The 20,571-nt window shown below is 44.2% G+C and overlaps 1 protein-coding gene across 1 annotated transcript; it reads right to left on the bottom strand.

Annotated features, from left to right (window-relative positions):
- Positions 1–5,928: 5,928 nt before the first annotated feature.
- CD5L (CD5 molecule like) lies at positions 5,929–19,455 on the bottom strand. The gene is made up of 8 exons (XM_087419161.1): positions 19,357–19,455; positions 16,812–16,838; positions 13,642–13,962; positions 11,985–12,305; positions 10,395–10,715; positions 8,943–9,254; positions 8,089–8,409; positions 5,929–6,886 (listed from the first exon to the last, which is right to left on the bottom strand). The coding sequence occupies exons 1-8, from the start codon at positions 19,382–19,384 to the stop codon at positions 6,873–6,875; spliced, it is 1,665 nt and encodes a 554-aa protein (XP_087275287.1). The 5' UTR covers positions 19,385–19,455; the 3' UTR covers positions 5,929–6,872.
- Between the last annotated feature and the right edge of the window lie 1,116 nt (positions 19,456–20,571).

Below are 20,571 nucleotides of genomic sequence, written 5' to 3'. Positions count from 1 at the left end.
AGTTACATAGGGCCAGAGCCTATGCTCAACAGCTGGGCAGGACTGTTGGCTTGGCTCCCTGCTCAAGTGTGGCTGTAGGATGGCTCTGTGGCTGCCTGGGTTCTCCTGGTTGGGCTGGACCAGAGGGTATGCTGGCCATTTGGGTGGGGCTTCAAATTTTGTTCCTTGCCAGGGCTGTAAAACAGACTCCACAGCTGATATGGCTCATTGTGTGGGGCCCTAAATCAGGCAGAACTTCCAACTAAGCTTCCTGGCCAGACAGGGCCATTGACTCAGCTCTGCAGATGGGCAGAGCCACTGGTTAAGATCTCTACTTGGGAGTGACTGCAAGCAGGAATGCAGTCTGCCAATATCCAAGCACTGGTTGCTATAAGCTCACCCCACTTCCCAGTCTCTATCTGATCCCCAGTGGTCAAACCCTGTAGATTCCCTCAGTGATTCCCATGAGGCAAGACTTGAGTGACCCCCTGGGAAGCAACCTGCAATGTTGGAGAGCTGGATTTCCACCCTGGACTCTCTTTTCGTACTGAAGAAACCGTAGGGCCAGAGGAGCCCTCTTGGTATGGTGCTGTGCCAGCCTAGGGGAGGGGCAATGCAGTTAAAGTGAAATTACTCCTCTTACCTTTCTAATGCAGTCCTTCTCAGTCTCTGAGACCCAGGGTTTTTTCATCCTCATCCACAGGCTCTGGGTTTTTCACAATGATATCTTATCTATGGGTAGTTGACAGCTGGTCTTCTTGTGAGTGAGACTGAGTCTGGAATGACCTATGTCGCCATCTTGATAAGGTCACCTCAATTCATCTGTGTTTTAGTAAGAAGAGCATGAGCTATAAACGTCACCTATATAAACAGATTGATTGGTCATCCATCCAACCAGGACCACTCAAGGGTAATGTATTGTAGTGGTACCTCTGTGATAAGTCCTGGTACTTATCTTTTCAGATCCATAAACTTGATTTTATGCAATGAGGGTTATTCATTACTAATAAATGGGCTTATCTAACCAACGTTACACAAGATGGGTAAATTATCACTTTATTAATTTAAAATGAGAAAATTGGTTAGGGTTATTTTGGTTAGAATTATAAAAACCAATGAGATAATTCATTAAAATATAAAATATGTATATATATTGTAAACATACAGTGGTTTATCACAGAACCCAAGACCAGGAATGCAGTTGGACTCCAGGAAAAGACAAGAACCAGAAATTGAAAATTCAGTCTTGGTTCTCACTATGTCTCTCATCTATGTTCCTCTCTGTGCATCTGTTTCATTCATTTCCTGTATCTCTGTGGAACAACTTCCTCTCGTTCTCTGATCCACATGGTATATGGAAAATGGTCATACATAGCTCCTGGGTTAACCTGTTACAAGTATAGTTACTTGGAGAAACTAATCTACTTTCTATCACAGTTCCCATCACCTGGGAAGGGCTGACTGATTCACCTTGGGACAGATGCCCACTCTTGGTACTAATCAACTGTGGCCAGGAGAGCAGGATTGTGTTGTTGAAAAATGCACCTTAGCATTTACCCAAAGGAGTTGAAAACTTATATCCACACAAAAGTCTGCACACAGATGTTTATAGCAGCTTTATTCATGATTGTCAAAACTTGGAAGCAACAAAGACATCCTTCAGTAGGTGAATGGACAAATAAACTGTGGTACATCCAGACAACAGAATATTATTCAGAACTAAAAAGAAATGAGCTATCAAACCATGAAAAGACATGGAGGAAACTTAAATGCATATTACTAAATGAAAGAAGCCAACTTGAGAAGGTATTATACTGTATGATTCCAATTATATGACTTTCTAGAAAAGGTAAAACTATGAAGACAGTGAAAGGATCAGTGGCTGTGAGGGGTTAGGGGGGAGTGAGGGATAAATAGGCAGACCACAGAGGATTTTTAGGGTAGTGGAACTACCCTGTATAATACTATATTCATAGATACATGTTCATAAATTTGCCCAAATCCATAGAACAACACCAAGAGTGAACTCTAATGTAAACTATGGAATTTGGAGGATAACGGTACGTCAATGTAGGTTCATTGATTGTAACGAATGTACTACTTTTGTGGGGGATGTTGATAATGGGGAGGCTATGCATGTGTGGGGGCACGAGGTATATGGGAAATCTCTGTATCTTCCTCTCAATTTTGCTGTGAACCTAAAACAGCTCTTAAAAAAAACAAAGTCTTAAAATATGCACACTTAAAATGCCTGCAAGGAACTCTCCATGGACGTGTTGGGTATAGTTTTGAGAAACAAAAGGGCTCAGAAGACTGTCAAAAATCAATATTAAAATAAAATATAATAATGTATAGTAAAACTAAAATTATGAGTGGGCCAGGTCTCACATTTCATTATTAGCATGGAATATTCGATATTTAGAGGCTATTGAGGAAGTCAAATAATCATCAGAAAGTTTTATGGTGAGCTTTGAAGCAATGCAATTGATTTTTTAAAAACTAACTATGTCTGTGTTAGTAATATAAGCTAACTGCTGTAAATAAACCACCCAACACCTCAGTGGCATAATACAAATAATGTTTATTTCTTATGCATGACAGTGTCAGCAGAGTATGGGTGAGAGACTCAGGGTCCATCTAGACATTCAAAGATCCAGGCTCCTCCCATCTTCTGGTGCTGCCTTCCCCTACGTCCTTGGGGTCTTCTCTAACAAGCCAGCAGATAGGGAGAGAAACAGAATGGAGAAGGCAAATTGTCATTAACTGCCTTGATGTGAAGTTGTCATAAATCACTTTCATTATGAGAACTGGCCTCATGGCCCCACTTACATGCAAGAGACACCTAGGACCCGTGGTTGCTGAAGAAGCTCAGGACACTGTCATGTAGCAAGTCCAAATAGATAGACTGTCACCAATTTACAGCTGCTGCATCGGGGCAATTTTCAACAGGTGGGCCCCTCCACACTGGAGACTATGGAGGTGGTTGGGGCCGGGCCACAGGTCCACAGGCCTGGAGGGCTTTACCGCCCAAGGATGGCTGAAGGTGTGTGTACTGTGCGTGCACCTACTGCACAGTTCCAGGGACCTGGAACACAGCACTGGTTGGGAGAGGCCTTTTCACAGGAGCAGGATATTGGAGACACAATGCATCAGCCTAATTCCAAACGCTAATCTACACAAAGGCACATATTCCTTCTGAAGACAGAGCAGCAGGAGTCTGTCCTGCCTTGCCAGAGCCGGGCTCGCTGACTGGCTTGAGGCCCATGATGATAATCTAATAAAAGCTTGGGAGCTGGAGAATCCTGGGACCCCGTCAGGCAGCAAGTCCAAATGGGAACTGACTGTTGCCAATTTGTAGCAACCACCTTAGGGTGATTTTCGGGGGCGGGGGGGGCTACCCCCACCACACTGAAGACTGGAGGTATTTAGGACCAGGGCTCAGCTCCACAGGCCTGAAGAATCCAGCTGCCGCAGGCTGATTAACAGCGTGGATAGTGTGCATGCGCGGCCCGGCCAGCTCAAGGTAGCCAAGTATTTGGAACAGGGCAATTGTCAGGAGATGCCGGGTGACAGGACCGGGATGTTTGGGTAAAACTTTCTGCCAAATCACAAGCCCTACCTACCCAATGGGGAATACTCCCCACTGAAGGCAGAGCTGAAAGTTATTCAACTGCCTTGCCAAGGAGGGGCCCAGAAGGCTGGCCAATAAGAGACACCTAGGAGCCTTGGTTGCTGGAGAAGCTCAGGACCCCATCATGCAGCAAGTCAAAATGCGGACTGAATGTGGCCAGTTGAAAATTGCTGATTCAGAATGATTTTTGACAAATGGGATCCCTCCACCCTGGAGGCTATGCAGGTGGTTGGGGACCGGCCCGAACTCCACAAGATTGGAGGACCATGGTGGCCAAGGCCAGCTGCGGGGTGCACACTGCACATGCGAGGGCCATGCAGTTTATTGTAGCTAGAAATCTGGACCCTGGCAAGTGTGGGGAGTGGCCGGGTCACTGGAGGGGCTCTCAGGGGACAAAGTGTGTGCAAAATCTCAAGCCCTAACCTACCCAATGGGCAATGTTCCCCCGGAATGCAGGGCTCAAGGTTGCTGGACTGCCCTGCTAGGGCAAGGCTGAGAAGGCTGGCTGGGATATCTTCTGAAAATAGACGCCTGGGAGCCCTGGTTGCCAAAGAAGCCTGGAACTCTATCAGGCATCAAGGCCAAATGGGGACTGACTGTTGCCAATTTGCAGCTGCCACCTTAGGGTGACCTTCACTGGGTGGGCCCCCTGCATAATGGAGACTATGAAGGTGGTTGGGGCAGGCACCAGTACCACTGGCCTGAAGGGCCCCTGCACCCCAAGGCCAGCTGAAGGGGTACAAACAGCATGTGCATATACAGTGCAGTTCACTGTAGCCAGGGACCTGGAACAGAACACAGGTCAGAAGAGAGCAGGTCACAGGAGCAGGATCTTGAGAACACTAGGCGTCTGCCTAATTTCAAGCCCTAATCGTCACAAAAGTGCATACTCCCCCTGCAGGCAGAGCTGAAAGATACTGAACTGCCATGCCAGGGCAGGGCAAGGCAGGCTGGCTGGGGTATCATCTAGTAAGGGACACCTGGGACCCCTGGTTGCTGGAGAATCCCGGGACCTCCTCAGGCAGCAAGTCCAAATGGGGACTGTCTGTCACCAATTTGTAGTTGCCACCTCAGGGTGATTTTTGGGAGGTGAGTTCCCTCCACACTGGAGACTATGCAGGTGGTGGGGCCGAGCCCCAGCTCCACATGCCTGGAGGGCCCTGGCTGCCCCAGGATGGCTGAAAGGGTGCACACTGCGCATGCACATGCCGAGCAGTTCAGGGCAATTTGGGATCCGGACCTGGGCAAGTGTGGGGAGAGGGTCACAGGAGAGGCTCTTGGAGGACAAGGCATATGCCAGCTCACAAACCCTAACCTACCCAGTGGGCAATATTCCCCCTGAATGCAGAGCTCAAGTTTACTGGACTGCCTTGCCAAGGAGGGGCCGGGAGAGATGGCTGGGGTATCATCTAAGAGAAACCTGGGAGAGACTAGTGGCATGACCAGGAGGAAGAAGCAAACATGAGTATTTGTGAGCACCGGCAGTCTCTGACACCATGCTAATAATCTCTTCAGCTCTGATGTACTATTTTATCTTTGGCTGTCAAGATTAAACAGCCATATTCTTAGTCAGGAAATCGTCTTCTATGGACAGTGCTAACCAGCCCATGCTAACTTTGTCTTTCAGCTTCTCGATTTCCTCTCCTTCAATGACGTAATCATATTGGACTTGCTAGCACTATGAGGCTATTGTCAGGTCTTGCTTTCAGAGTGGGATTCACCCCATCTCCTCCAAGAGCTATTACTTTTATCTGATTGGTTCTCAGAGGTTTTACTGGGTTAGAATTTTACAAAAGAAATTTTAATATAGAACTTAAGGGGATATCAAATTTTCTTTTGTGAAATTCCAACCCTGTTCTACTCTCTCAGGATAAAAAAGCTTTTCAATGACTCAATCAAGGCAGTTCAGCAGGCCTCTAGATTCCAGGTAATATGTGGTAGGGGCAACAGGATATTAGTCTGTGGGGTACATCTGGAAGACCTGTGAGAACTGATCAGAGAAAAGCAAAATCTCTTTGAGTAGACAGAGTAGATCCCCAAATGTCTGTTAAGGAATTTTCTTCTCTTCTATGAAGTTAGATTTCTCTGCTTATTTTCCCATGCTAGAAAACAGACAGTGAGAGAGTTCTACGTCCAGACTAGAGAACTATACAACCAACATATGGTTGTGTCTCCTGGCAGGTTCTCTTCTACCTAATCCTGCCTAAAAGGCCGTCGCTGCGTAGCTGACACACCTGCTTCCCTGTGGGCAGAAAGAGCATATCACACAGAGCGGCAACTGTGGAGACTGTGAGATCTACTTTATTAGACAGCATTAATGTAGGCATGTTACAGGTACTCAGCCACAGAGTCTAAAGTTGTCGATTTTTAGCATTAAGTCTTGATTCTCTCCTTAGTATCATTCTGTCTTGCCTCAGACTTGCAGATCCCAAAGTCTGAGTTGATAAAATGAGAATGATATTATCTGGTTAGCATGAGGCACAACTTTGGACATCCTCAAACTCTTTCTGCCTCTTCCTTTCCCTTCTCCCAGTGGCAGCCCCATAGCCAATACATTTTTCCTTGGATAAATTAAAATGCACTTGTGAGATTCTTCTTGTTAAATGCCAATTATGTTTGCAAGTTGTATGCACATGGCCAAAAAAGATATTTTGTTGTGGGCATTCAGGGAGCACAACATCTTTTTCCAAATGTCATGAAAAAGTCTAGGATTACAGGATACTACTCTGCTCCGGAAAGAAGAGTCTACTCTCACCAAGGAATAGGAGAGTAATGAGCTGTTATTAGTTGCTGTGATCACCCGAAACTTGAGAAAAAGAGTTCAAAAAGACTCTAAGCTTTCCCCCAAGTTCCTTGTAATTGTCTACCCACATTTACTTTCAGATATTCCTTTCATTGTCTGCTTACGGACGTAGACCTAGCCTCGGTAATGGCCTATACTAGTCACAGTAACAGGCCTGGGGATCCAAAGCTGGTTAGGAAGAGGCAGGAGAGGCCAGAATAAATGCCAAGTGGTCAGTAGTGAGGAGAGGGTGACTGGGAGCTCATCTTCTCCAGCAAGAGAGAATTCAACAACTCATATCTCCAGGCAATGATGGGGGTGCTTGGCTCTGAGAGCAAGGCCTAGGCACAGTGTTCAGACTCCTGCTGAAGGGCTGAGGGAGTTGTGGCTAAAGCCTACAGGACCAGAGCTCATGCTGGGCCAATTAGGGCCCATGAGAAAGTAAAGGACACTCAGGGCCCATAGGGGTCAGGTCAAGCATCAAGGCTGCTTTTCTGTAAAGAGAAGAAGAATGTACAGTAAGGACAGGGAAATGCCAAAAAGGGGTTATTTCATTCAAGCTCAAAGAGGCTAAGAAAGAAGAGTGGATCCCAGAATAGGGAAGAGACCCTCCCAGAGCCTAATCACGCACACATTCCACAGCAGTGGGAGCCAAGTCAGAATCTGGCGCAGTATTCTAGGGACTTATTCACCAGCTTCCATGTGAATCACAAACAGTATTCACATATATTAATGCATCTTATCCTCACACAATCACAAAATTCTTCAAGACAAATGAGACAAGCGTTTCCCTATTTTGCAGATGAAAACACTGTGGTCCTGAGCAGTTAAGTGACTATCTAAGATTACATAACCTCAAAATAGCAACAGCAGGGCTCAAACTCTAGTCTTCTGTCACTAAATCCCTCCTTTTCTGGGTATTAGCTGCTCCTCACATCCTTGGTCAACTATCAGCTCTGACCTAGTTCCATAGCTGGGTGTTTAACCAAGTAGCCCTGCACAGCCAGCTTCCTACCCTGACTACGAAGCTGGACTTCAGACCTGTGGCTCTCTTGAGTCAGCCACCCAGGGGCTGCACTTGCATTTCCTGGCTCAAGTTGGGAGAAGGCTTCTTCCTTGAAGAGGTCTACAGTTCAGGGCTGGTATCCTGGCCTCTCTGAAAAGACTGTCTCATGGGCATTCCCAAAGAGCCCGCTACCCCAGCCTCATGCCCACAGATTAATTTAAAATCTGGGGAGTGACAACAGATAGAACGGCATGAAACAATCTTCCATAGTTTAAAATTAGGGTTTGAGGGTTGGGGTCTTCTAACAGAACTAACCCTCAGTTAAAAGTCAAGACTGGTCATTTTAGTTCTACTCTATCATTTGACGGCAATTTTTATGTTTTTCACAAGTCGCTTATTTTTTCTGACTCTCACTTTCTTCGTGTTTCATATAAGGATGTTGATCCAATAATTTTCAAAACCCCTCTTGCTCTCACATTCAATAACTGTATGGTATGGGTTTTTAAATTATTATTCTATTCATTACCAGAACACCTCGATTATATCCCTTGAAGCGCACGTAAAGTAGGTGACTACTGTGGACAGCTATATGGGACTGGTAGAGCTACCCTCATCCCAGAGTTCACCCTCACCACCCCTTCCTCACTGCCCTCCACGCCAGTCCTCATGAACTCCATCTACAAGACTTACCTGAACAGATTACAGCCACATCTTCCTTGTGGTTGCAGTTGTGATATCCCCAGAACCTGTGCCTGCACTGCTCCAGGGACCTCTCCTCCCCTGAGCAATGAACATCATCCAGCCAGATGCGGCCAACCCCAGGGCCAAAGCTTCTCCGGGCTTTGACAGATGGAAAAAGGGACTCTCCACAGCCCAGTTGCTTGCACACCACCTGGGCCTCCATTTCTCCCCAGCCATCATCACAGACAGTGCCCCATTCGCCCTTGTGCAGCACCTGCAGTCTCCCAGAGCAGCTGTTGTTTCCTCCTACCAGCCTCAAGTCAAAGATTTCTGCAGGGCAGAGGAGGAAGTCAGGGGATGGAGAGAAGCATGGAAAGAAGAAAAAATAAGATCATCCCCCACATCCTCATTCAAATCCCATCAGCACTTTTGAAACTCTCCTCTGGTGTTTCTGTGATTATAGCCCCTTCTCTAGGTTCCAATCCGTGTGGTCCAGGTCCATTCCCTAACTAAGATCTTTTCATTTTCCCATCCATTTTACAAAAATCTAATATTTATAAGTGACTATCTAGTGGTTTTTAAAAGCTGAATTCAACAAGTACATGGAATGTTGTGCCTTGCCTCTATTCTATAGAATTCAATATAACAATAGTTCACTTTGATAAAGTGTTTAAAGCATTTTCAGATACTAAGGCAGATATTATCTTCTCTATTTTAAAAACAAGAGAATTGATGATTGGCACAATTAAGTAACTCTGTCATGGTCACTTGATGCATGAGTAGTTCTTGTAAACATTGGTTGAATGGAATTCCATTTAATCAAATTTATGAATGAACCAAGTCTCTTGGCTCATAGGCATTACCTTCACATTCGACACACATGTCCTCATCATGGGTGCAGTTGTTCTTCCCCCAAAGCCCAGAAGGGCAGTCCTGAAGCTGTTCTTCTTTTCCTGAGCATGACACATTGCTCAACCAGATGGGCCCTTGGCCCCGGATATTTTCCTTGCAGCAGCTATGGGTCAGTATGGCCCTCCCACAATCCAGCTCACGGCACACCACCTTCGCGTCTGAGAGGCTCCAACCTGTTTTGCACACTGTGCCCCACTGCCCGTGGTACTTCACCTCCACTCGCCCCTTGCAGCGCCCAGGGCCACCAGCCAGCCTAACGCTCTCTGGGAAAAGAAAGAGAAAGTGTCTGTTTCCTACAAGATCACAGACTTCCCAGAAAATGTACACATGCCCAATGTACACATCTCTCTGTTCTTTGTCTTTAGTGCAATGTATACTAGAGTACTCAGCACTGACTAACAGATGCTTGTTAAAAGAATGGATTAGTGAATCAATGAAGTGAATGTTATTTCATAGTTCCAAGTGGAATCATTAATTATTTCTGTGGAATCTGTTATTTTCCAAATTATTTTCACATTCAAATTCTCATTTGTTCCTCATAAGAGGCAGGTAGAGGCATTGCATAGATTTAAAAAAACAATAATAAAATACAATAATAACATACGTGATGGGTCCAAGACCAAAAATTTTTGGCTCAATTTCAGCATTATCACCCAAGTATCCCAGGTTAGTACTCCACACTCTCAATCTTTCTAAGAAATAGGAATGAGACCTCAGTGTCAGGGCGCAAAGATTTAGTGATTGTTTCCTTGGTAACACACTGGACTGACAAAGAGAAGAGGTGGACCAGTGTCTCAATCAAATCACACTCTAATGAGGGAGAAAGTGTACACAGAGAGGGGAGAAATTATTAATACATAGAAATTATTAATACATAGAAAAATTATTAATACATACATATAATACATATACGAAGAGAGGAAAGGACTACAACAACATTATATATATATATAGTTGTGCTGTGTTGGTTTCCTATGAGCATCTCTTGTCTACCTAACTAGATGGTGGACTCCTTGAGAATTGTAAAAGCATACCTTATACTTTGCAAGCACATTTCTTTCCCATAACTCCACCACAACCTCCAGATATAGGGTACACTATTTAACAAGTATTTAGAGGTTGATGGATCTGTTGAATGTTTGTAAGTGCGTAAAGAAGAAAAGCAGGTTCTCATATAGATTGAAACTAAGAAAAAAGCATTAGATCAACCAAGCGGGAGTCACGATTCTAGGGGAGGAAAATGTTTGTCTCCAGAGCCCACAGTTGAGTAAGCATGAGATGTGAAGGACAAGGAGCCAATTAGCCCTTGTGTGAAAGTCCTTGGTGGGGAACAAAGAAAAACAAGAGTGGTCATGTGGGGTATGAAGAGTTGGCAGATAGTCCTTGAGCCCTGCCATACTTACTTTCACACGACGCTCTTGCAACCTTACTGTATGAGCAATCCAAAGCATCTTGAAGCTCACATTGAGACAGTTGATGTTCCATCCCATTGCAATTGACCTTTTGGATGAGGATTTTTTTCTCTTCTTCTGTTGATGGTTTATATAGAATACCACTGGGTGTCCCCTTGGCTTCTCCACAGCCAAGCTCTCGGCATACCACACCCACGTCTTTCATGTCCCAGCCATCATCACACACGGCACCCCAGCCACCTTCATGTTCCACCTCCACCCGCCCTTCGCAGCGGTGGCGGCCTCCCACCAGTCGCACTCTGAATGAAGGTTCTGCAAAGAAATGGAACATCGGCTGGAGATCTAGGAGGAGCCCAGAGAGTGCTCAAGCAGGTACTCAAACATCTTGGAACTGTTCCACCATTCACAGAGGGTGTGAAAACTTGGGGCGTGAGAACGGAGGGATCAAAAGGGAAGGAGAGAAGAGCTTCAGGACCCCATCTCTGAGTCCTGGTCTTGCAATACTCTTAATTGTATCCTACCAAGAACTCCACTTCAAGACACCTCGATATGACTGCTGGCTTTTGAGTTTGAAAATTAGGAGAAAGAGCATCGTTGAACACCTAGCCGTTTTTAGAATCTCTGGTGGTCAGAGATGGAAGGACCTACAGGGATCGTCAAGTCCACCCCACAATTTCACAGATGAGGAAAATGATCCTCATGAAAGTGAAGGTCATATGGTCCCACTGTCAAATCGTGGAAGGCTCAGGTCAGAACACGAGTGTAGAGATAATATCGGTTTTGTTCTTTCTTCTTCATGATATTGTCTCTGCCCATGGCAGCCGGATGGAGGCAGAGTGTCTTGTTATAATTTGGCCTGAACAGCCTGACCCTCTCTCTCCCAATATCAATGATCTACCCCTACCTTCCTTGCTGCATCCTATGATATTTTACCACATCCTAGAACCCAACTCAGAAGTGATTGTTTCCTTGTTAACAAACTGTGCTGGCCAAGAGAAGATGTGGACCAGTCTCTCAACCAAATCGCAGTCTAATGAGGGAGAAAGTGTACACAGAGAGGGGAGAAATTATTAATACATAGAAAGCAAATATGTGAAGAGAGCAAAGGAATACAACAACACTATATATGTATATAGTTGTGTTGTGTTGGTTCTCTATGAGCATCTCTTGTCTACGTAACTAGACGGTGGACTCCCTGAGAATGGTAAAAGCATACCTTACACTTTGCAAGCTCATTTCTTCCCCATAACTCCACCCCAAGCTCCAGATATAGGGTACACTATTTAACAAATATTTAGTGGTTCATGGATTGTGCGTGCTCGTATGTGTGTAAAGAAGAAAAACAGGTTCTCCTATAGATTGAAACAAAGAAAAAAGCATTAGTTCAACCAAGAAGGAGTAACGATTCTAGGTGAGGATAATGTTTGTCTCCAGAGCCCACAGTTGAGTAAGTGCGAGATGTGAAGGACAGGGAGCCAATTAGCCCTTGTAGAAAGTCCATGGTGTAGAATAAAGACGAACAAGAGTGGTCATGTAGGGTATGAACAGCTGGTAGATAGCCCTTGAGCCCTGCATACTCACGTTCACACAAAGCTCCTGCAGCCTCACTGTATGAGCAACTAAAATTATCTTCCCTCTCACATTGAGACAATGTATCCTCTGTCCCAGTGCAACTGACGTCTTGGATGAGGATTTTTTGCTCTTCTTCTCTTGATGGTTTATATAGAATACCACTGGGTGTCCCCTTGGCTTCTCCACAGCCCAGCTCTCGGCATACCACGGCCACGTCATTCAGGTCCCAGCCATCATCACACACGGCACCCCAGCCACCTTTCTGTACCACCTCCACTCGTCCTTCGCAGCGGTGGTGGCCTCCCACCAGTCGCACTCTGAATGAAGGTTCTGCAAAGAAATGGAACATCGCTGGAGATTTGGGAGGAGCCCAGAGAGTACTCAAGCATGTACTCGGTCATCTTGGAACTCTTACACCATTCACAGAGGGTGTGAAAACTTGGGGCATGAGAAAGGAGGGAGCAAAAGGGAAGGAGAGAAGAGCTTCAGGACCCCATCTCTGAGTTCTGGTTTTGCAATACTCTTAATTGTACCCTACCAAGAACTCCACTTCAGGACACCTAGATATGACTGCTGGCTTTTGAGTTTGAAAATTAGGAAAAAGAGCATCGTTGAACACCTAGCCGTTTTTAGAATCTCTGGTGGTCAGAATTGGAAAGACCTACAGGGATCGTCATGTCCACCCCACGATTTCACAGATAAAGAAAGTTATCCTCATGAAAATGAAGTTCTTATGGTCCCACTGTCAAATCGTGGAAGGCTCAGGTCAGAACACGAGTGTAGAGATAATATCGGTTTTGTTCTTTCTTCTTCATGATATTGTCTCTGCCCATGGCAGCCGGATGGAGGCAGAGTGTCTTGTTATAATTTGGCCTGAACAGCCTGACCCTCTCTCTCCCAATATCAATGATCTACCCCTACCATCCTTGCTGCTTCCTATGATATTTTCCCACATCCAAGAACCCAACTCAGAAGTGATTGTTTCCTTGGTAACAAACTGGGCTGGCAAAGAGAATATGTGGACCAGTCTCTCAACCAAATCACAGTCTAATGAGGTTAAAGTGTACACAGAGAGGGGAGAAATTATTAATATATAGAAAGCAAATACATGAAGAGAGTAAAGGAATACAACAACACTATATATACATATATTTTTGTGTATAATACATATATATATATATATATATATATATATATATATATATATATATATATATATAGTTGTGTTGTGTTGGTTTCCTATGAGCATCTCTTTCTACGTAACTAGACGCTGGACTCCTTGAGAACTGTAAGAGCATACCTTATACTTTGCAAGCTCATTTCTTTCCCAGAACTCCACCCCAAGCTCCAGATACAGGTTACACTATTTATCAAATATTTACTGGTTGATGAATCTGTGCATGTTTGTATGTGTGTACAGAAGAAAAACAGGTTCTCATATAGTTTGAAACTAAGAAAAAAGCATTAGGTCACCCAAGAAGGATTACGATTCTAGGTGAGGATAATGTTTGTGTCCAGGGCCCACAATTGAGAAAGTGAGAGATGTGAAGGATGAGGGGCTATTTAGCCCTTGTATGAAAGTCCATGGTGGAGAATAAAGACAAACAACAGTGGTCATGTGGGGTATGAACAATTGGCAGATAGCACTTGAGCCCTGCATACTCACCTTCACACAAAGCCCCTGCAGCCTCACTGTATGAGCTACTAAAAACATCTTCATGCTCACATTGAGAAAGTGTATCCTCTGTCCCAGTGCAACTGACGTTTTGGATGAGGATTTTTTGCTCTTCTTCTGTTGATGGTTTGTATAGAATACCACTGGGAGTCCCCTTGGCTTCTCCACAGCCCAGCTCTCGGCATACCACAGCCACGTCTTTCAGGTCCCAGCCATCATCACACACGGCACCCCAGCCACCTTTCTGTTCCACCTCCACTCGCCCTTCACAGCGGTGGCGGCCTCCCACCAGTCGCACTCTGAATGAAGTTTCTGCAAAGAAATGGAACATCGGCTGGAGATCTGGGAGGAGCCCAGAGAGTACTCAAGCATGTACTCAGTCATCTTGGAACTCTTTCACAATTCACAGAGGGTGTGAAAACTTGGGGGATGAGTAAGGAAGTATCAAAAGGCAAAGACAGAAGAGCTTCAGGACCCCATCTCTGAGTTCTGGTTGCAATACTCTTAATTGTATCCTACCAAGAACTCCACTTGAAGACACCTAGATGTGACTGCTGGCTTTTGAATTTGAAAATTAGGAGAAAGAGTTTGGTTGAACATCCAGCAGTTCTTAGAATCTCTGGTGGTCAGAATTGGAAGGACCTACAGGGATCATCAAGTTCACCCCACGATTTCACAGATGAGGAAAATGATCCTCATGAATGTGAAGGTCATATGGTCACACTGTCAGATAGTGGGAGCCTCAGGTTAGAACACGAGTGTAGAGATGATAGCTCTTGTGTTCTTTCTTCTTCGTGCTGTTGTCTCTCCCCATGGCAGCCAGATGGAGGCAGAATGTCTCGATATAATTTGGGCTGAACAACCTGACTCTATTTCTCTCTCTCTGTCCCAATATCAATGATCTACTCCTACCCATCCTTGGTGCTTCCTATGACATTTTCCAACCTCCAAGAACTCAACTCAGAACAAATACAGAGAGCACTGGTCAAGGGAAGAGTCAGAACCTCAGAGCCTCAGAACCCCAATACTTAATCTAGAAAATTCTAGGCATTGAGGATAGGAGGGGAGTCCACAGGGCCTCCAGATATGTTCTGAATAATCCAGGATTTGTTACTACTTCCAGACTACAACTCTGGGGGTGAAAAAGACTAACAGAAATTCTCTCCCTTCCACCAAGAAAAAGAAGTAGAGTAGAGATAGATCTGTAGGGAGACCAGGGAAGAGCCCATCAAACATCACACTTTTGTTGAACACATACTACATATCAGGTATTGTTTTATGAATTCGGGGAACAGTGATGAACAAGATAGTCAGTATTGTTGCCCTCAGGAGATTATATTTAATAGGCTTGAGGCAATCCCACCAAGTCTCCTGCAGCCCCAGAGTGATGTAATGATATTGAAGAGCTAAATTTGCCAGGCTTCCATGAATTGGGTCAGTTGACTGAGAGAAGTCTGGTGCACCTCGAGGGGCCACATTTGGTCTGGTGGACTGTGGTCTATTGGGATATAAAGAGTATAACGTATGACAACATGGACCACATGAGTTGACCCAGATGCCTGCATGGATGAATTATGACTTCTGAGGACCAGATTTCCCACTGCCTACCTTGTCTCAACTCTGCACAAACTCCCTAGAATTTGGAATCAACCCTAGAAGAAGAGCTTGAGGGAGAAAACTCTGACCTGGCTGATTTTAAACTGCACTGAGAAGTTTATGTTTAGTTTGATCATTTGTTTTGTTTCTCTGTTTTTCTTCCATAATTTTTTTTGGGGGAAGCAATATGAGGAATGGAGGCTAGAGATAGAAATTAAAATATACCTATAAAAAACTAAAAGAAGTTTCCATTTTTGCACATCTAAGTTAAAGATGTATATACCAGAGTACAAATATAATTCAAGAGGAGTCACCTAGAAATAACTGTTGGGTCATTGTAACTAAGGTTAGAGTTTGGATAGGGATTATTGTGTACTCCAGGAAATATTAGCTATCAGGAGCATTCCCAGGTTATTTTATTTTATTTTGAACTATAAAACTCTGGCTTTAAATGAGTTTTCATCTTCTGTGGAGTGGAGGACTAGAACACCTCCTAGGAAAGAAGAAATATGTAAAAAAGAAACACATAATAAGTATAAAAGAAATCCAGCTTGAGGAGAGAGAAGAGCTGAGAAAAGATTTGAAAGCTAGAGAGAAGAGTAGAGAGGCTCATCAGGGCAGCTGTGTCCTAGGCAGTGCCTTTAGCCTACTTTATTAGTTGAGGGCTTGAGAGAGTGACCCAGGGGTGGAGCAGCAACATCCTGGGATGTGAGAAGGCTGTAAAGAGAGCAGTTGTCCCCCTGAACCAGCAGTGAAGGACAGCCCTGGAGGCCAGAGAAAAAAGACCAAGTAATCTGAGTGTTGGACCGAGAACCAAGAAGCAGCACTCCTTAAGGAATCAAATTGCACCCAGCAAGGTGTAGGATCCTCCACATCCATAGCAGAGTTTATAGCTTCCCCTCTCTGATAAAGCCTCTACCATCAAGAGACAGAGTCAACTGAAGGGATAATGTAAAAGAAACTGATAATCCATAACCAACTCCCTTGAGTTTGGGCCATTATAGTCTTCCTCTCCCACAGATTCATTCTGTCCGTGCAGCCTCATTTTCTCCTTGGTTGAGCAGTTTGTGCATTACTCAAAGACTCCTTGCAGAGATGGCCAGTGGTGGCTGAAATCCAGCCTGAATTCTGCTGATGAAGCCTTGTGCTGCCCAGAAGCAGATACATTTCTAGTTCAAAGGTGCCATTATGGCTGACAGAGGGACCTGGAAGTGGTAGAACCCTGCAGGGCAAAAGGAAGTTTATTTCCCAAATATGCCCCCAGGGGGTAAGGTACCTTCTGAGCCTGAAACAAAGCAATCTGATACTTGGAGGTGGCCAAGAGTCTTGGGCCACAGAGGCCAAGTGGAGAGGGATCCACTTGCAGGATAAACCACCCAAATTCCTTCTAGGTTCTGGAGGTGAAAATCCACCCACATAAGACTGAGTAGGGGGGTTGGGAAACCAGGAAGGAAATCTACTGGGGCTGTTTTCAACCAGAGCTTCTCTCCATGGCCCAGGAAGCTTCAAAATTTCCGCTCTCCATAGCTTGGAGGCCTCCCTCTCAGGATCCCCAAAAATCTTACCTATGAGGCCAAGTCCGGTGCAAATGGCTGAGGAAAAAAGAAGGAAGTGAGTGAGATTATGTAGTCAATTTCCAAGCCTTTGTTCAAAAAACATAACTCTCTAGAAAGCCTTTGCCAAACTTCATGGGACAGTTAGAGTGGTAGATACATAGCCTCCAAAGTCATTCCTGTTGGGACCTCTCCTTCTGGAATGACCAGCCTCGGAGGACACGTGGACACTGGCTAAGAACCACAAACACCAATCCTATCACAGCTAACTGACCCATCATGTTCCCTTTACATTTGATATTGGCTCTACCCCCAGGCTTGGATAGATTTGATTTTCTATTCTAGTCAATTAGACTGATTGGTGATTACTGCCTGAAGCAGAAGTGTGGTGATACAGCCTCTAGACTCAACGGGAAAGCATACTGGAGGCCACCAGGAGGATGCACTGGTGAGGGAACATTAAGATGTCATAGAGGGCAGCACAGAGAGTAGGGGAAAAGGGCAAGATTTGTCTGTGTTCACTGGTATTACATTTAAATCAGGGCCAGCAACAGCAACTAGAAGGATGTGCAACTATGACATACAACTATCTACTGGGTCTTTGTGGGGAAAAAAAAAAGGAGGAGGATTGGCAATAGATGTTAGCTCAGAGCTGGTCTTCCTCAACAAAAAGAGGAGGATTAGCATGGATGTTAGCTCAAGGCTGATCTTCCTCACAAAAATAAATAAATAAATAAATAAATAAATAAATAAATAAATAAATAAATAAATAAATCAGGGCCAGCAAACTTTTTCTGTAAAGGGCCAGATCATAAATATTTTAGGCTTTATGGACCATGTGGTCCCTGTTATGGCTACTCAACCCCACCATTGTAGCTTGAGAGCAGCTATATATATGTAAATGCATGAGCATGGCCATGTTCCAATAAACCTATATTTATGGACACTGAAATTTAGACTTCATGTAATTTTCATGTGTCACAAAATATCACTCTTCGTTTGATTTTTTTTCTACCATTTAAAAATGTTAAAACCATTCTTTGCTTGTGGGCAGTAGTTTGCTGACCCCTGGTCAACAGGTCAGAAAGCAGTTCTACATTTAGTTTCAAACCTTCAGGTTTAAGCACCTGCTAGCACATCTTCAAAACAGAGTTTCTTCCAACAGGATTTCTACATGAATCTACTCCTCTGTCCATTAGGCTCCCTCCTAGTGCTGTAGAGTCCTGAGCCTTGTGATTGTCACTGGTCCTTGAGGCCTGGGCATTTTAAACTGCAGAACTCGTCATCCCCCACCACCCCAATTTATAGGATATTTCTGGAGGAGCTAATATCTTTGCACCTCCAGCCTAGAACTTTTCAGGCAGATCCAAGTACAGTATTTCAGTGGCTTCTCCTGAAATATTTTCTTCTTTTGGTTTCCAAATAATTTCTTACTAACCCCATGCCCTTAATCTTAAGGATGCGGCCAGTGCCAGACTCAGTAAGACCTTGTCTGCAACCATCTAAAACTCAAGGTTATGTTATACATAACACCCCACATGTCTAGTAAAGAAACACAAAACATTTGTACATGCAAAGGAAACTGAACTTGTCAAGCCTGATATGTGAAGCGATATAACCCCAAAGTGACTTGAAAGCTCTGTAGCAGAGTAGATAACTATGGGTAACAGAGACCAGAAAGGCTTCATGAAGGAGCTGGGACTGAAGGTAAGCCTGGGAGATTCAACAGTACATTCATGATGGGCGAGACTAGCTGTTAGGTGATACAGGGGATGGATAGATGTTTAAGAATATGGCCAGCACCCCACACGGAACACATAGGTGCCCGACTGAGCAACGCATGTGGGCTTCAGTGATGCACTGGATCCTCAAGACGATAAAAATGGATGTGATTGATTAGGGAAGGAACACAGCAGTCATTGTTAGATGCCCTAAGTTAGTTATCTTGTGAAAAGACTCCTAACATCTGAGGAACATCATATTACCTTCATTTCATAGATGAGAACAAGATTTCAGAGAAAGATGATAACTTAAAAATTCAGACAGCTAAGAAGTCAAAGAACAAGGATTGAAACCCAGGTCTCTTTGACTCTAAATTCCCACTTACTCTAAATTAATCTAGGTAATAAAAACTGGAGGAAACATATGAAACACTTTTGAGAGGAAACTGAACAATATGATCAATAAGGGTGTTTGTCTTACAGTTCTACTTCCTTTTCTTGCTATACTTGCTGCTACCCATGGTCCATTTATTTGCCTTTTTATAAATAGTACATTTAGGGAAATTAGTGTAAAAAGGGAAATGGGATAAACTATTATAAATTTGTTCAATGGAAATATAGGGAAATAGAAAAAATCTGGTAAAGTTGATTATAAATTGGGTATATATTAAGTGACTTTTTGGGTTTAGTTGCTAGATATAGAAAAAGGGCAGAGCAGAGAGAAACATCTCCTTGCAAGATAACTGAATCTGCACCAGGTGGGCAGGGAGAGGATTCTCCTGGTCAAACTTCCAGAGTACTCTGAAGCCTAAACCAACAGGGGCAGAGATACTCACCAAGGATCAAGGACGTTAGTAAAGCCATGACTCAGGCAGCTGAAGATGATGAGCTGAAAATTAAGGCTGGAAGGAGGCCCCAGAACAGCAATATTCAGCTTTGGCTGCAAGTGTGCTGAGAGGAGGGAAGCAGACAGATCCTGTCTGCTGCAGAAGCCTTACCAGATGACCAGAAACCAATCAGCTCAGGGGGCAGAACTAATAGAGCTGGACTTGCTGAACTCAGCATATCACCAGAGGAAGGGAGGTGGCTGGAACTGGCATAAAGATGCTGAAAGCAAAAGAAAACAACAACAAAACAAACCCAAGTTTTTATGTTATGTTGTTATGACTCGGTTCTGCTGTAATCTCAGCTCCATCCATTTCTGCTTCAGTCCCTTCACTATGTAAACAGGGGAAAGAGCTCCTACAAGGAAAGGTGGGTACCAACAATGGGGCCATTTCACGCTAGGAAGTTCAGGCAATGCTTGACTTCCATGTATGGTTCATGAGGGCAATAGGCCAATTTTGATTCCTTCACTCCAGATGGAAGTGCCTAGAGAATATAGAAACCAGAGACCATAGAATAAATCCAGAGTTGCCTTTGGAGGCACCATAATCCAGTGTCACAACCACAATTCAGAGTCAAGGTGTCAATGTCTGCATCCAGGGCTGGCTTTATTTCCTTCAAATCAGCTTTTCCATTGCTAATCAGAGAGCCTAGTATAAGGATCTGCTCTTTTTCAGTGCTTTTCCTGGTGAATGCCCATCTTTGGATGCTGAGTAGGAACAGGTCCCTGTGGTAATGAAATCAAGTCATTCTTAGGTCTAAGATATCATGGACAGAAATTAAGCAGCAAGACCCTCAGTATTCCCAGGCCCCCTGCCTTGCTATTAAGAATAGCTATGCTTCAGAGCTATTCAATTCCAGACTACTCGAGTACTCAACCACATATGCTAACATCACTCCCTACTGTTTCAAGCAGGGCAATTTTTCCTCTACAATGAAACGTCTTAGCTTCTCTGTTATATTCAGGTCGCTCCTCATAAAGCTTGGTTCATTATAGGCATTCATTTATAATCCTGTATTTCCTTATTTGCTTATCATTGTATTCAGTAAAAAGTTTTCAGCAGCCATGAGTGCCAGGTGAATGTGATGGGTGGAGGAAGTACATTGAGGAATAAGGGATAGTTTGGCGTACTAGAAGGGTATGGTCTAATAATTTTAATGGCATG

The sequence above is a fragment of the Ceratotherium simum genome, chromosome 2 (assembly GCF_057802395.1).
Source record: "Ceratotherium simum simum isolate JZ-2026a chromosome 2, ASM5780239v1, whole genome shotgun sequence".
Taxonomy (NCBI): domain Eukaryota; kingdom Metazoa; phylum Chordata; class Mammalia; order Perissodactyla; family Rhinocerotidae; genus Ceratotherium; species Ceratotherium simum.
This window is presented reverse-complemented; position numbering and strand designations above follow the sequence as displayed.

What these genes read in the sequence shown, in the direction of transcription:
- CD5L (XM_087419161.1), bottom strand. Translation starts at nt 19,384, where the DNA reads ATGGCTTTACTAACGTCCTTGATCCTTG. An exon ending in TGCAGGAGCTTTGTGTGAAC is followed by an intron (nt 10,716 to 11,984) that starts GTGAGTATGCAG and finishes ATTTCTTTGCAG; the next exon opens with AACCTTCATTCAGAGTGCGA. An exon ending in CATGTGTGTCGAATGTGAAG is followed by an intron (nt 8,410 to 8,942) that starts GTAATGCCTATG and finishes TCTGCCCTGCAG; the next exon opens with AAATCTTTGACTTGAGGCTG.